Raw genomic sequence first — 15,116 nt, forward strand, 5'->3', positions numbered from 1 at the left:
CATTATTTTTAGACAGAAATCAACATCCCCGGGCTCGGAAGTGGCTCGGAGGGATGCCGACCCTCCCCACCCACCCTCCTCTCCCGTAATGCAGTTCCCTCTCTGGTACCCAAGGCCACGGTTGCAATTTGGGTTTGTTTATTTTTTTTTTTACCTTTTTTTTTTTTTTGGCCGGGATCTAAATTTGGAGCGCATTCTTCCCCTGCTCTGAAGAGCTCCCAGAGCCTGGCCGGGGGGGAGAGAGGGAGGCATCAGATGACATGACAAAATAAGTCATGTCTCTCGATCATTTCAATGCCACCCCCTCTCTCCCGGCCTCTGCCTTCCATTTTAATCACTGACAGGCCTTCAAGTATTATGGATATATATAATCTTTTTAATATCACTGACATTTTCCATACTGGAAAGCATCTCCTGTGTGCTGAGACATTCTGGAGGGGGATCGTGCCTTCCTTCTGATGCTCCCACCGCACAACGCGCAGAGCTGAGATTCATCTTGCCCCAGGTCCCGGCACTGAAGGTCTGAAGCTCCTGCCTTGGGTTGCAGGGAGAAGGCAGCGGGGAGGCCACGTGCCTTCAGGGGCTTTGCAGATCTCATCAGCCCGACTTTCCCAACAGGCTCTAGCCCTGCAAGCTGAACGTGCATCCAGCTGCAGCCTGTGAGAAGAACACCTCCAGCATCCCAACCGTCCTCCAGGTCAACCTGGAGAACACCCCAGTTCGGGTGGCGGGAGGCATTCTTCATGGTTGCCCAAGATCCAGGCCTTCCTCTCCCTCTGTTCCCAATGCTCCCAGTTCACCTGCATCAGACGGCGGAGGCAGCCAGCTTGCCCCTCTTCAGGCACTGATTTTTTAATAAGCAAAGTGAACCTCTCCACAGGGACAACACCCTACGAGCCATAGTGGGGCTGCACCAACTTGGGGTTCGCTTTGCTAGGTGGCCCACAACCCTGCCATAGCAAATAGGACCCAGCAAGGCTCTAAAGCCAATTTCCCTCAGCCCTGGGGGGCCCTGCTCACCCAGACCCCCTCAGCCATTGAGAAGCCTCTGGAAACGCACTGTCACCTTCTGCTTGCAGCATTTTCCTGGAATTCCCCTTCCCGGCCTCCCTAATAGTTACGGTGTCTTCAGACCCCGACTCACGTGATGGGTTTGGTATGCAACTCCGAAGACCAGGAAGGTCGCTCACCTCTCACAACACAAATTATTAACACTAATACAAATAACGCCCAGGTTTGGGAGAGGAGAAGGAATACTCTCCTTGCCCGGCTGTTAGGACTTGGCATTATAGGGACTAGAGCATCCACACATCCTTCAGAGTGCAGCGCTGACCAGCCCTGAGGGTCTCTGCTCTAGTGACAGAACCCACATCTCACACCAGGCCTGTAAATGAGAGGTACATGTTTCTAAAGGTGTTCTGTGGAAGCCAGCTCTAATTCCACTGCAGTTCCAGTCATGTAACTTCCACAAATCAATGCAAAAGAAAAAAAAAAAAAGCAGCTGGCTCGGAAAAAGCTGCAGCAGCCAGACAGCAGAGTATTGTGCTTGTTGGCCCAGCACATCTCTTCCTGTGTGCTGCTTGTACCTTGTCCCTCGAGGACATTCTTGTCCAAGGCTGTAAGAGGCACTAGCAATGTTTATGACAAAAAATTACGACTATTTGCAGCATTCAGGTTTGTTCTTCGCAGAAGTTCTTATGCCACCCCCCCGCCCTGGGCCACGAGGCTCCTCCCTTGGAAGGGGAGACCAGCCTAGGACATTCTTCCATGGTACGTGACTGATGTGAAACTCCTATCTACCTGTTTTCATATTAACAAGTTTTCCTGTGAGCAGAGGTATACATGGAGCCTGCTTTCTATAGGCTGGACTGGAGGCACAGATCTTGTGAATGGGCTTTGCCATCTTTCAAGGTAAAGCTACCCAATAAAAGTATTTCCTGCTTTTGAGACAATCACGTTGCCTCTATAACGTGCAGACTCCCTCTTGTCTAGAAACAGATGGCTTGAGCTGTTTGAGTTGGGCATATTCACAAGCTGATAATCATCTCCAGGGAGGCAGGAGCTATTGTCAGAGCCTGTGAGACACACCCCAACTTCAGGCCTTTTTCCTTCTAATTCTCAAAATGTTGCTGAAATTCTCACTACAGGAATGCTGAGCAGAGACATTCCCTTTGTGGGTTCATGCCCGCTAAGCCAGAAAAGGCTGCTAGCTTTCACAGAAGCCAAAGTGCTTCCCCACACCCCACTAAGAGAAAGCATCTCAAAACATGAGGGGCCTCACCTGGCCAGCAAAAAAAATAAGCTGCACTTTGCCATGGTACTGCCAGGAGCCAAGGGGAAGAATACATCCTCACCCCAGAGACAGCACATGAGTTAAAATGAGAAAGTAAAAGAAAACAATTCTGCAGAAGGAACAGTTATTTTACACTACGTGCAGCTCCAAGATGCGTGTCAGCGTGGCTGCCAATGTAAAAGAGCACGTGCCCGAGGCACACACGCCTGGTGCAACTGTGCAGCGATGTACAGAATTTCTAACAGCAATGCTCAGCACGGATATGCATCTGCTGCCGTAGAATCCCAAAGGTATCACAAACCTCAATTAATAATCTACACTGATGTAATTTCTTTACAGGGCCAAAGCCTTTCTGGGGAATGCCGTCCAGCTGCTTTTGCAGGAAGATGGCACTTTACTGACATACGCCATGTCTCTCTTGATGCCAGGTCAAGAGAGACCCTGCACTGAGCTCGCTCTGCCTTGGAAACCTGCTCTGACCCAAGCCCAGCTGCAGAATGTGCAACACTCAGACCTGGAATGCCTCCACAGAAAGCTCCATTCCAGCTGCAATGCACAAGGAAACCCAGAGAGAAAGCAGTGATAAGCCCAGACGTGCATGCAGGCTGCAAGAGGCAGCACGGATGGCTCTAACACAAGGCCTTACCATGCTCACAATATTTATGGCATGAATTTCACTCACTTGAATTCAAGAGTGATTAGTCCTGGAAGGAAGCAAGTAAGAGCTGGCTCAGAATGGGGCATGGGTACCTTGAGCTGGATGGAAAGAGATGGCAAGATCAGCACAAGAAGTAAACCAATGGGTATAAAACCAGGCAGGGTAGCACACCCTTTGGGATAGTGCTGTCAGCAAGTCCTGAGAGCAGACTGGACAAGAGTCAAAAATATGATCAAAAATGGGATGAATTTTTCTAAGTTACTATCCTGGTAGTTGGACTCATGAGTACAAGGGACGCTCTCTGCTCACTCACCTGCTAGCCAAGCAAGATCAAGAAGCAAAGAATAAGACATATCTCATGTTGACTGGCGCTTTTAAATTCTTCTTCCTTAGCAGAAATGCCAGTATTTGCCAGTCTTAACGGTTTCTGAGGCTGTGATATTTCTTGCCTTGTCTCTTCTTGGCAAGCGATCATCTGTGGAAGTAACAGATGATCTAGCAATATTCTCACATCACAAGATGTCACAAAAAAGGCAGGCCAGTATTTGCAATCACTGCATCATGCCAGAAAGAAGAATCGCCACCTGATCTGTGTAAATATGGTTATTTATTTATTTTTAAAAGTCTATTTCTAGTTATAAAGGCCTTCACTCTCCCACTTTAGAGCACCTTTTTTCTTTAGTTCCTCAAATAAAGAAACCATTTTGCTCACCATTGAATCCAGCAGTCCATAAACCTGCAGCAGAAATTAACAGAAGATAGTTGCAGTGAAAACACATGAAGAAATCTTGATGACCAGACTGACAGACAGAGAGATGGTTTCTCACACACATTAACGTATGGGCATGCACACAATCATGTAAAAGTGGCTGCCTGCTATCAGCACTTAGCTCTAGTAATAACTTTTCTGGCTATGAAATGTGTTTAACATCATCTGAAATACAATTAATTCTGCTGATCCCTCAAGAGTCCACAAGCATGCTAAAGACATCCCAGATAGAAATCCCGCATGTGGCTATGTGACGGCTGGATTTATGTGAACAGATTCCAGGCTGGAATAAAGGACATCTTACCTTGTATTTCACACTTACCTTGCTACAGAATTACAGACATATGTTTGTCAGTTTTCTGAGTTTAACAAAATGCTTACCTCTCCACCTAATCTTCAATGTAAGCTTACAAGCAAAGAACAAAAACAAAGATATAAGCTTTGGTCAGACTCACTTCAATATAAAGCTTTTCCTGGTATGTTGCAAACAAAATAGGGTCCACCTGCTCCTGAAGAGGCTCAACTCTATCTGTAGTTACAGCTTCCACGCTCTGTGCTCCCTCTTTCACCTCCTGCGATGAAGTGGCAGATTTCAGCTTTTTCTCATCTTTTACTTTTAACTTTCTGCTGCTTGGACATTCCTATTCAGGGACAGACAAAAAAAAAAGTTACATAGGACAAAACATCTTTCAGATTGTTGCAAGATGCACCTCCCAGAAGCAGCATGTCTTTCACTGGGTTGGAAATCAGCTCAAACTCAGGATACACAACCTCAGAATGGATCACACTGTCCCCAGCACTTAGGTTTCAACAGGCATCCCAACACATACCTCCTTCTCTTTGCCTGCTGTCTTTGTTGTTCTTTTTTTGCCTTCTTTATCCTTACCACCAAATGACCTTCTCTCTTCTTTCCTAGTAGTTGTTCTGTCTTCCTTTCCTCCTTTTATAGGTTGCTTTACTTCCACTACAAAAGAAAGAATTTCAATTACCCAAAAGCAACATTTTCACATCTAGAAAGGCAAGCCCACTACACTCATGCAGCGGAAGTATATTACTCTTGAAATGTATTTTCCTCTTTTTATTAATCTGAGCTGTACTGCACTGAAAAACAATACCTTGAAGAGTACTTTGTTTAAATAAGGAATGAACAAGTCTCAGACGTGTATCAGAACAAGCCTGTAAGATAGCTAATAGTGAGTGAGATAGGGTTGTTTGGGTTAGTCTGTGTGAAAACCATGGCTACATCTAGCTAAATTAAAAGGCTTATTTGTGTGGTGTTTTTTTAATTACACCAAACCACAGATCACAATTAGTATCACGCAATCTGCCATTTTTTCTGACGCATTTTCTTATAAAAGCTTTGAGGGGGAACTGCTGAAATTGCCATTTCAGTTGAAATTCAGCACGTTTTCTGGATTTCCAACAGTCCACAGAAACCAGTTGCTGTGCAAAAACCACCACTTACCTGTTTCCTCTGGAACAACATCTACGTAGGTGTCCTTCTCAGGCAAGCCAAGCAGGGATCTCAGCTTCAGAGAGTGACTCACCAGACCATCGATTGTTTCACGCCACAGTTGGAGACTGAGAAAAGTGTCACAATCAGAAGAGAGACAAGTACAGCAATTGCTATTTTGTTTTACCCTGCGCCCAGGAGTGATGGCACCTCACAGCTGAGAGCTGCTCTGTCCAACTAAACCAATATCATAACACCCACCATCTAAAAATCTGTGCAGAGGGATGCTAAATTACTTTCCTCATGTTAGAACCCTCTGAGGTCTCAATGGTTTGCAAACCAATGAGCTCATATGGACCCATAAATATTACTGTGAAACCAGATCTGCTCTTCAACATGTTGGTAAATCAGCATCAACCTGCTCTCTGTGTTTACCAAGAGGAACCCGCATCCTTCTAATTTAGAAGCAACTAGAAGCTGTTGATATGTTTACAGTCTGAAAGCCTGAGCAAAAAACAGAGAGACTGTATGAGGGAGGATACAGTTATCTGAGTAAAAGTGTACAGAAAATTACCCAAAGGTTTCATAAATACAGACTAAAATAATCTTGCCAGAAATAATCTTGTATACTCCCCAAAATTACATTAATTTAATATTCTAAACTTATCTCCAGAAAAAAAACAAAAAGGCATATGGGTCAGCTGGTACAATTAAGCTATAAAAAAACCAGAGTGTAAAGACGACTTCTAGACCTCGTATAAATATCTGCACTCTGAATCACAATGCTTGCAACAGAGCTTGCTAAGGCTGCTGATCACACGATGCATTTACAAGCTTTATCTTGCAAACATTAACGCACCAGGTTTGATACAAAAGGTCTGACTGAGTTGGCCTCTGTCCAACGCAAAGCTCCAGTGCTGCCTTATTGAGCTGGGTCAGTGCTTCTTCTCGCTGCTCCGCCTCGGGGATTGACTTTATAGCCTGATGTGAGAGAAAACACAGGGTTCATGGAGCGCGCCTCAGTCTTCATTCCCAGTCATCTGGACCCGGAGCTCAATGGAGCACACCACGGCTCTCTTCCTGGACACCAGTCTGAAACCAGGTTGTGCTGGGCACTTACACACCCAGGTGTAGCCCCCAATATGGCTGGGATTTAGCCAAGGTGCGCATGCGACCCAAGATCGGGGGAGCAATCCTGAACCCCCAGTTAGATTCACAGTAAGTCCCTTTGCAACATCACAGGTGTGCTGGAGAACAGGGATTCTAGCGAGTTAGAGGGCCTCGAAGTAAAGATTAGTTATAAAAGCAGCAGAGAGGTTTCCAAGAGAGCACTACAGAAAAACTGTGCTGACAGAATCCAAACCACTCTTGCTTTAATCTAGGGAGGTCTGTACTTTATCCACAGCCTGTCATGAGTGCCCCCTTAGGACTCTGATGAATAGGAAGGACTCTTCAAGGAGAGGAGCCCTTGGGGAAGCCACAGGAGGCTGTAGGATTAGCTTGCCCCCCGTATTCAGTCCTAGGATGACAGAAAGCTAATGGGGGAAGAGCTTAAAATATCTATTACATTGCATGGTTCTCTTTTCTTCTTTACACAACAGCCCTCAAAGTCTCTCTTGAGAATCTCTTTACAAGAGCACTGAGGGTGTGGTCAGCAGAGCTGAAGTGCTTTTCTGCAAAACACATCATAAATCTTCTCTAACTCACAGCACATTGGGAGCAGACCTTTGGGTGGGCTCACACTGGGGTAGGCCAGCCTATTTATTTTCCTTCATTTAAGGAAAATGAAAACACCATCAGCTTGTCATAGCACTAGAGGGAACAGGGGTGACCACCTGCTTAAAGTCTTCTAAGGAGAGGTTCCATCCTGAGGGGCCTGGTTCTTCCTCCTCCACATTCATCATTTGACTCAGAGCCTCCTGGAGTGTGTTCTTCCAGCATGGGACCTCTGTGGTGCTGCTCTGAGCAGGGAGAGCCTCTGAGGTACCCTCCTGGAACTGCATGTCCTCCGCAGTGCTCTTCTGGCCCGAGGGCACTTTCTCCTCAAGGGCTGAAGGAACAGTCATGTGCTGTCTCCATAGTTCATGCAGCTGCTTTACCACTCGATGCTGATAATGCAACTGTGATAATGGGGAAAAGGTAAATAGTGAAATGAGCTATGCCTTTCCTCTACAAACTTAATTGTTAAAGCCACTGTGGCAGACTATGCCAGCCTCCAGAAACCCAGGGATGCACCAGCCCCATGGGTCTTCCCTCCCTGCTATTTCAGTTGTGTAGCCAATCAAATAGCAAACGTCACCTCGGGATTCTTCTGGTGGAACAACTCTTCCTCTGTGGCATAGGCACCCACAGGAGATGGGGTGCGCTCTGGGGTCCGAATTCGGACAAGAAGTTCCTTCAGACTCTCTTCTACTATAGTAGCACCTTCTCGAGCAGCCAGGTCACTCTGAGGCACCACAACAAGAACGACATGTGTGAGTGCCCGTTCAATATAAAGACACTCAAACAAATTCACACCCACACTAGCAACCACACGTATACATTATACAGGGTTACAAGGACAAGAATAACTGCAATCCCTGCTAAGCAGGGCAATACTTACAACGGCTTTTCAAATAAACCCTACAAATCCTCCCCCAAAGTATACTTTTCAAAGCATCGTGTAATTTTCAGTTTATACCTTAACTGATAGCATAGTGTACGACACATAATCCCATCCCCACTGAGTAACTAATGAAATTCATTACCAACAGAATATTCATTCTTTAAAGGACCAGTGCGAATGGTTTAGGAGACACAATCATGTCTTTATTAACAACATTACAATAGACTGCAGAGTTCTTCCATTTTATTTAGCAAACCTGCTCAAGTATGTACAGATGTTCCGTAAATAAATAATCATCTCACTCTCAGCCCTGATTGCATAGCAATAAAAATACCATGTCATCCACTCCCACCCTTACCCTTTATTTGCATACTAAGTTCAAAGCTCAGAGTTACTCAGTTACATGCTTGGTTACCTCCAGTTTCTCTCTGAGGTCAGCCAATTTATCCTCATACACAGCAATTCCCCAAAGGGTCACCTGCAGCAGAGCTCCTCCTAATAACAAAGGATGTGTCCCAAATTCCCAGGACTCGCTGAAAATGCCTGCTCTCTCTGACTTGAAAAGAAAGAAAAACTTCCTAGTTTCCCCAGGCAAAATTACACCTGAAATAAGAGAGAAGATGCATCGGTCCGCAAGAAACCACCTGGTTAACTTGACCCTTTTCCAATCCACCCCAAGTGTCCTTATCTCTGCATGAGGCTCTTTCCCCATAGCTTAGCTGGTTATCACACTTCATCCAGCTATTTTTCTCCTTCCAGATTTACTCCCAGACACCATGTTGCTGAACTGGTGTTATTTCCACTGCACACTCCTTTTATTACAGCCAGCTCAGTACTCTCTCTGGCAGATTATGCCCAGTTTGCCATCAGAAAATGATTCACTTCTCAATATTCCACCCATTTACATTCAGAGTAGGAGCAACCTCCTTTAAGTTCCATGAAAGGGATCTGCCTCGCACACCTCTTTTGGTGTGAGTCAGCTCTGATGCCTAGGGTGGCTTCCTAAGGAGAATCACCCAACAGGCTGGCTCTGCCATTAGTCAGACTCCGCATCTCAGATAACTCCTGAATACGTGATCTCTGCTCTATGTACAAAGGTCTCGGAGATGAGCAGCTCTCATACCTGGTCTGGTATCAAAGTAAAAACACTGCATCCTCTTCCCCTTGGTTTCTCTGGAGGGAATCTGCTGGGGAAGCCTCATCCAGTTATACCAGATGGCAGTTGTGCCATCATTGCTCACCATCAGGGAGCTTTCAGCTTTTTCACCAGCCAGAGTCTCAAAGGTGAGCCGGGCAGCAATGCCAATTTGATTCTACAAGGAAGAGGAAAAAGACATAGATAACTATGTCTACTTTACCTAGCAGGCTTTATCTTGCCTGAAGTCATACCACAAATAAGGCACTGAGCCTTGGTAGAAGAACTTGTAAGGCAGGTCCAGTGAAGTGGCCATTATACAGAGAGAGCCTGGGAATCTGAGCTTTACACCACAGAGAGAGCAACCCCTTCTGTTTCTAGCTCTCTCCAGAGCAAACATAAGGATACTCTATTATGCTCAGAATAAATCCCCCATTCTCTGGCCTGGGAGTGACACTCATTGTACAGCTATGACTTGGGAACTCAAGCAGGCTTAGCTTGACTAAACGATAAAAAGGGCGCAATTACCCTGCAAGAAGTGATGCAGCTGATCCAACGAGCAGGCTGGCCACAGAAATCTAAAGATGGACCCAGTACTGCTTCTGGAACCACATCAGGGTAGTCCCTTGAGGTGTCACTGCTAAAGAAAACAAGAGCCAGCATTTTTGTGGAGTGAAATTCACTTTTAGAGAGAGGAGAATCAGGGGTGATTTACAAGACCCTGTAAGAAATAATCCCAACTAACGCTTTTCCACACAGTCATCTCTTTAGGGACAGAGCCCTGCAGATATGGTAAACTCCAGCTAGCTACTGGTCACCATCAAGGAGGACAGGACAGCCAGAATATTAAAGAATGATACCTGCCTAAGGAAGGCTGAGGGTACATGACTGAATAAGGACAAGAGGCCCTTGGGTTGTGCCTGTTACAGATGGACAGGACAGGGATAAAAGGCAAATTAATGATGGAAGTGGAAGGCTGGAAAAAGACAATCCGATGGAGGTAACTCAGGGCAGAATCCTCACCCTGCCTAATGTAAGCTCTGGAGCCATACAGAGGGAAGACTGGAGGAAGGGCCTCCAAAAAAACTTTTCTCTCATTCTTGCTCCTTAGGCACAAGGCCCCAAGGCACAAAAGAACTGCTCGATTCCTAAACCTGGTGATTATAATATTAGAATATGCCTTTTATTGTGCCCCAGTGGAGACTCCTCTCTGTTCCGGATAAGAACAGCTAAGGATACCCTTATGGACTGGTGGTGCATACCCAAAATTCTTTATTTCTGCCATGAAGTAAAACTTACAGGGTCTCAGACTCTTCAGAAGTGGTGGAATGCGGAAAAGGCTCTGTTGAGACAGATGTGAAAGGCTGCCCTTTACCGATCACCTCCAGTCCATCCAGATCCTGGACATACAGAAAAATGACCAACTCACGATTTCTCTTTCTATATAGAAAGGAAGTTAAAATACCAGACAAATGTACCAACAAGTAAAGTGAAGTTGAGATATCTTGCTCCTACGATGGTTTTTAGAGGTAGCCAACGAATGTTCAAGAGACATGGGAAGGAACCAATTCTGGGTCTCCCAAGAATCCTAGATGACTGCACTCCCCACTACAAATGATGCATGGATGGGAAAAGTCTCCTTCACACACGTTTCTCATCCCCAGAGCCAAGTTTCAGAAACAAAAAGGTGAGGTTTGTTCCGTTTTTAAGAGGAGGGGCTACCTGCCTTCAGGAGATTATTTCAGATGCGTGTCTTCCACGTGGGTAAAGGTGTCTTCCCTCTGCCCTGAGGCACTAAATCAAAGTCCTACACCAGTACTGGGCAGGTTTTTTTATTGCCTAGTTCTTGGCAGCTGCATGCTGCTGGTTCGGGCTCCTATTCTGAGGCTCCTAGACCACTCCATGCAACACTTAGGGAGGCCAGACAACTCTTTCATGGGTGTGGCCCTTTGGAAATGTGGAAACTTCCAAGATAAGTACTGTGGGGCTAAGTTTTAGATTCCTAATGCTTTTTCAGATCCAGTTCTTGGCAATTCTGTGTTACTCTACAGCATCTGACAAAAGACGAGAGATGCAAAGAATGTCCTCACTCCTCTAGTCTTACCGGCTTATAAAAATCTAGCTCCTCTAGGACAGATTTTAGCTCCTGCCGTCGATGTTTCAGGAAAAGACTTTTATCCCAGGTTAGATGGAAAGGAATCCTCTTTGGAGGCTTCACACCTGTGGAAATACCCATACAAGAGCTCATTGTCTACATACCCACATGCTTATTAATTTCACTCTCTGGTAGACTTTGGTCTCATGGTGTTTTAAAGACAGGAGGTCCAACAGATGACTGGGAAGCAGCTTGTGCTGCACCTACCGCAAGGAACAACTATAATGTGAAGCCTCCATAGTCGCAGGAGTCACTGTTTCTTTGTGCTGCTCCCTCCACACTTGTACCCCATTTCTATGGAATCAGCTCTCTGCAACATTCCCTTCCTTACCCGTTTCCATCCGGACAGTGTGGGGCTTCCCCACATGAGTGACTGGCTCTGGGTAGCCACGTTCTCTCTGAGTCAGTGTCATCGTCAAGCCTGTGAGTTCATCTCCAATACGCTCGGGCTGGCTCCAGAACTCGCTTCCTCTTCGGTAACCCTATGGGGGAAAACAAGACTCCCACTGACACTTTCAGAGGCATACGGCTGCATGCTATTTTCACAGGGACTAGAAGCTAAAAAGAAAACGGGGTCTAACTCTGCTTATACGGCTATTTTGAAGCGTATAAATTACCACTTTCTGCAGAACAAGCCAAAATTTCTACCAGGCTGCTGTCAAAGACAAAGGACTTACTTCTAGCTAGGGCAACATGAAGGTTGAATGATATTAAAATAATGCCTCACATAAATGCAAATTCCTTGATAGTGCTATAAGTGTAAAAAAATTATTTTAACATAGGATACTCCCATAATCCTCCTGACTTACCCATACCCCTTTCTCCATGGCAATCACTAAAATTTGAGCCTAAAGCTATCAGATCTTTCCCTCCCTGGAACATCAATTGTGGCACGCACCCCTGCCACTTCCCAGTGTGCAACAGTCTTTGGTGATAATCAAGAAGTGGCACTTGCCCATGTACAGCAGTTTGTTAGCAAGGAGCCAAAGGACACCACCACTTTCCTCTGACTAGTACGGATAGCACAGTTCATGTTTTTGTTTTTGAAGTTACTGAAAACCCTGCTTGCACACTCAGCTGAAGGACTTATAGTGGCTTTGATAAGTATCTAATGATAGGTCTTCAGAGATGTTACTCATAACACCAGCGTCTTAGCTCTTTCACAAGAACAGAGCAATCAGGATGCAGAGGAAGTGGGTCTCTCACCTTTCCAGGAAGCAGGGCAGGGAGACTCCGGTCAATGATGTCACGTTCTTCCTGGATTTGCCTGTAATCCTCTGAGATGCTCATGAGCAGTTCATTCTCTGGCCTTTGAAGAATTTCTATAAAGAAGGAAGGCCAAATCATTGGTGCTACGCTTCCTCTGGGCACAGCCTTTACCACTATTATTGTTCATGTGTAACTTCCCTACACTGTCCCCCACCAAATCCACTGTTCTTCCCTCAACCAGAACCACCAGCTCACTTCCCCACAGCATCCACGGCCACTAGCACTAGCAGCATGGGGAGCTCTGAGAACATGGAAGTAGACTGCAACAGCAATAGGATTAACCCCAGTCAGCTATGACCATTACAGTTTGTTGTGGTGCCATCGAACTCCCCCATCTGCACACAGAGTTTCACAGAACAAGGCCTTGGCTTTTCTCACCTCCTAGATATTTCTCCTGCTTCTTCCTGATTGCCATATTACGGTGCCAGTTCTGGAGAGCTTTGTGCTCTGCCAGTGGGGTCTGATGAACATTTTTCTTCTTCTCTCCTCCATGTTCCTCTTTTAAAGCTGCTGCAGTAACATCTGGATGAGAAACCTCAATAAAATCTGCTATCTGAAGAGAAAGGAAACATTAAATTAACCTCTCCATGCACACACGGCCACCGCAACAAGAACGGAAGAGGGGAGGAGAAAAGAATTCTTCAGATTGACAGTACTTTCACCTTATCACTCTGAGGGGAACAAAAACAGAGCACTAGGAACACACTCAGAAACAATGGAAGGATTTATCTGAGTAATTAGACTCGAGCAATGGCATTGCTGCAACACCAGCTCTTCCCTTGCAAGCCTGATGCCATCAGCAGAAGCACATATGAAAGAGGAAGCCTGCATAATTCTTCCCTCCACGACCTCGTCCTGCACACGGGACTTCAAAACCTGCTGGTGCAGTTTCTCTGAAGGCAAGCCCTCCCCGCAGAGTATGACGAGGCTGGGAAAACCACACCTCAGGCCTGACCTGTTCCTGATAGGTGCTGAAAAGCACTGAAAGGTACTGTAGGCACTGCACTCCACCTCTAGAAAAGTGCCGCATTTTTGTAACTTTACAAACCAACCTGAGTGTTTCCTCTGGCTAAGGCTTCCATCTTGAACTCCTGGAGACTTCCCAAAATGTGATGGGGGAGAATCTCTTCACAGCCATCACCAAACAGTCCTGGTCCTACAACAAACACACACACACAAAAAAACCCAATCCCAGAGCCAGGTCGCTAAAGCTAGGCTTAGCAAAACCAAAATCTAAAGATAAGACATGAAGTTTAACTCTACCAGAAAAAGTCAGTGGTTCCCTGTGTGCTTTTGGGGAAGCACGACATGCTACGAGGAGATGTGTTGCCTTCTTTGTCTCTCTGGGTCGATATTTTCGAACAAGGTATTTCTTCCTAACTGGAATTCTCCCAGCATCATGAGGAAGGTATGGAGCATGGAGCTTCAGAAAATAAACAGTCACAATGCAGTTAGGTACATACTGACTCACCTTCATTCCTTCTGATCCTTCTAGGATACACAGAGAAATCATATCAGCACAGGCTGATATCACTTTCCCAATAGTTTTCTGCTGTGTCACTTGGTGTCAAATGCTTCCACTCAACAGTTCGACCCAATTTTTGGAAGGGATGCCGTGAGAGTAACTAAACAACTTATATGTCTTATTAGACCAGAAAGTTGGAAATGTAATTCTGAAGAGGTGGATGACTTATCTTCCCATTTGAAAAGATTGTGTAAGGATCAACAATCCTTTACTTTTAGCAACTGAACCTGATGATCTGACAAGTCATAAAAAGCAGGACAGACAAAATGGAATGAGAACTGAACTCCAAGAGTGGGTTTTGGTTTAAGTATATGGACAGCACTCTCTGTTAAACACACAAAATGAGTGTCAGTTAAAGCAGCTGTTTCTGTCAGTAAAAATACATACTTTCTCCAGGTCCTCCACCTTAATTGCAAGCGCCTGGATGTCATCTCCTTGCAGAACACATGAAACAGGCTCAGACTCTTCCGCAATTGTCGAGGAGGACAGTTCATGTGTCTTTTCCTTCTTGTCTGAAAAACAGATGAAGAGACCTCCTCTTCAGTCTCCCAAGGAAAACCCATCTTTCTCTTTCAGCCTGGTTATTCATTTCCAGCTGAACTATGTTTTGGGGTGGGTCTTTTTTTAAAGTGGCACAGAACAATTAAATTCAGCATCTCTTATAACTGGAAAATCAAACTCTGAAAAGCTACAAGGACCAAAGCAGGTCACTAGCATTCAACTGTCCCACGCTTTATTCTCGACGAGAGACAACGGCTGAGAGAAATACAGTCTGTGCTTCCCGCAGGTAAAAGAAAAAACTCCTGGGAAGTCTCCTGCTCCAGCTGCAAGCGCGAGCCCACAGCCTCCCTGCACAGCTGCGCTACGCTCACCAAGCACACCTCAGACAGCAAGCCGTTGGATTTTCAGAAGCTCCTAAATAGCAAAACAGCTCTTAAATAGTAAAACCCCTGCAGAGCCGGGCACAGGGCAGTGCTCCCCGGCACAGGCAGGGCCGCAGCTGAGGCGATCCCACCGGGGATCTGTTTCTCCCCTTATCCTTAACCTGCGGGTCCCTCCAGCTGGGACTGACTCCCTGACACGCGTAGGAAAAAGAAAAAAAAAAAAAAACCACAAGAATAATGAAAAGGGAGGGTCACTGGGCGGGGAAGCGGCTGTTCACGGCGGCTTCAACGCCCGCCTCGGGCGCGGCGGGGACCCCCAGGCCGTGCCGAGGGCACAAGCCAGGCCCGGGGCCCGGGCGCCAGCCGCCTG

The 15,116-nt window shown here is 46.0% G+C and overlaps 1 protein-coding gene across 1 annotated transcript in view; it reads right to left on the minus strand.

Annotated features, from left to right (window-relative positions):
• Window positions 1-3,582: 3,582 nt before the first annotated feature.
• MYCBPAP (MYCBP associated protein) overlaps window positions 3,583-15,116 on the minus strand; it is an 11,831-nt gene continuing 297 nt past the window's right edge. The window contains exons 2-19 of the mRNA XM_010579460.1: window positions 14,250-14,374; window positions 13,601-13,760; window positions 13,390-13,493; window positions 12,716-12,890; window positions 12,275-12,390; window positions 11,400-11,550; window positions 11,018-11,133; window positions 10,213-10,313; window positions 9,442-9,553; window positions 8,902-9,091; window positions 8,194-8,381; window positions 7,473-7,619; window positions 7,009-7,293; window positions 6,033-6,154; window positions 5,186-5,301; window positions 4,551-4,684; window positions 4,176-4,361; window positions 3,583-3,687 (exon numbers count right to left, since the gene is read on the minus strand). Coding sequence (XP_010577762.1) covers window positions 3,583-3,687; window positions 4,176-4,361; window positions 4,551-4,684; window positions 5,186-5,301; window positions 6,033-6,154; window positions 7,009-7,293; window positions 7,473-7,619; window positions 8,194-8,381; window positions 8,902-9,091; window positions 9,442-9,553; window positions 10,213-10,313; window positions 11,018-11,133; window positions 11,400-11,550; window positions 12,275-12,390; window positions 12,716-12,890; window positions 13,390-13,493; window positions 13,601-13,760; window positions 14,250-14,374 — 2,633 coding nt within the window. The remainder of the gene's footprint in view (window positions 3,688-4,175; window positions 4,362-4,550; window positions 4,685-5,185; window positions 5,302-6,032; window positions 6,155-7,008; window positions 7,294-7,472; window positions 7,620-8,193; window positions 8,382-8,901; window positions 9,092-9,441; window positions 9,554-10,212; window positions 10,314-11,017; window positions 11,134-11,399; window positions 11,551-12,274; window positions 12,391-12,715; window positions 12,891-13,389; window positions 13,494-13,600; window positions 13,761-14,249; window positions 14,375-15,116) is intronic.

The sequence above is a fragment of the Haliaeetus leucocephalus genome, unplaced genomic scaffold (assembly GCF_000737465.1).
Source record: "Haliaeetus leucocephalus isolate CR32 unplaced genomic scaffold, Haliaeetus_leucocephalus-4.0 Scaffold657, whole genome shotgun sequence".
Taxonomy (NCBI): Eukaryota; Metazoa; Chordata; class Aves; order Accipitriformes; family Accipitridae; genus Haliaeetus; species Haliaeetus leucocephalus.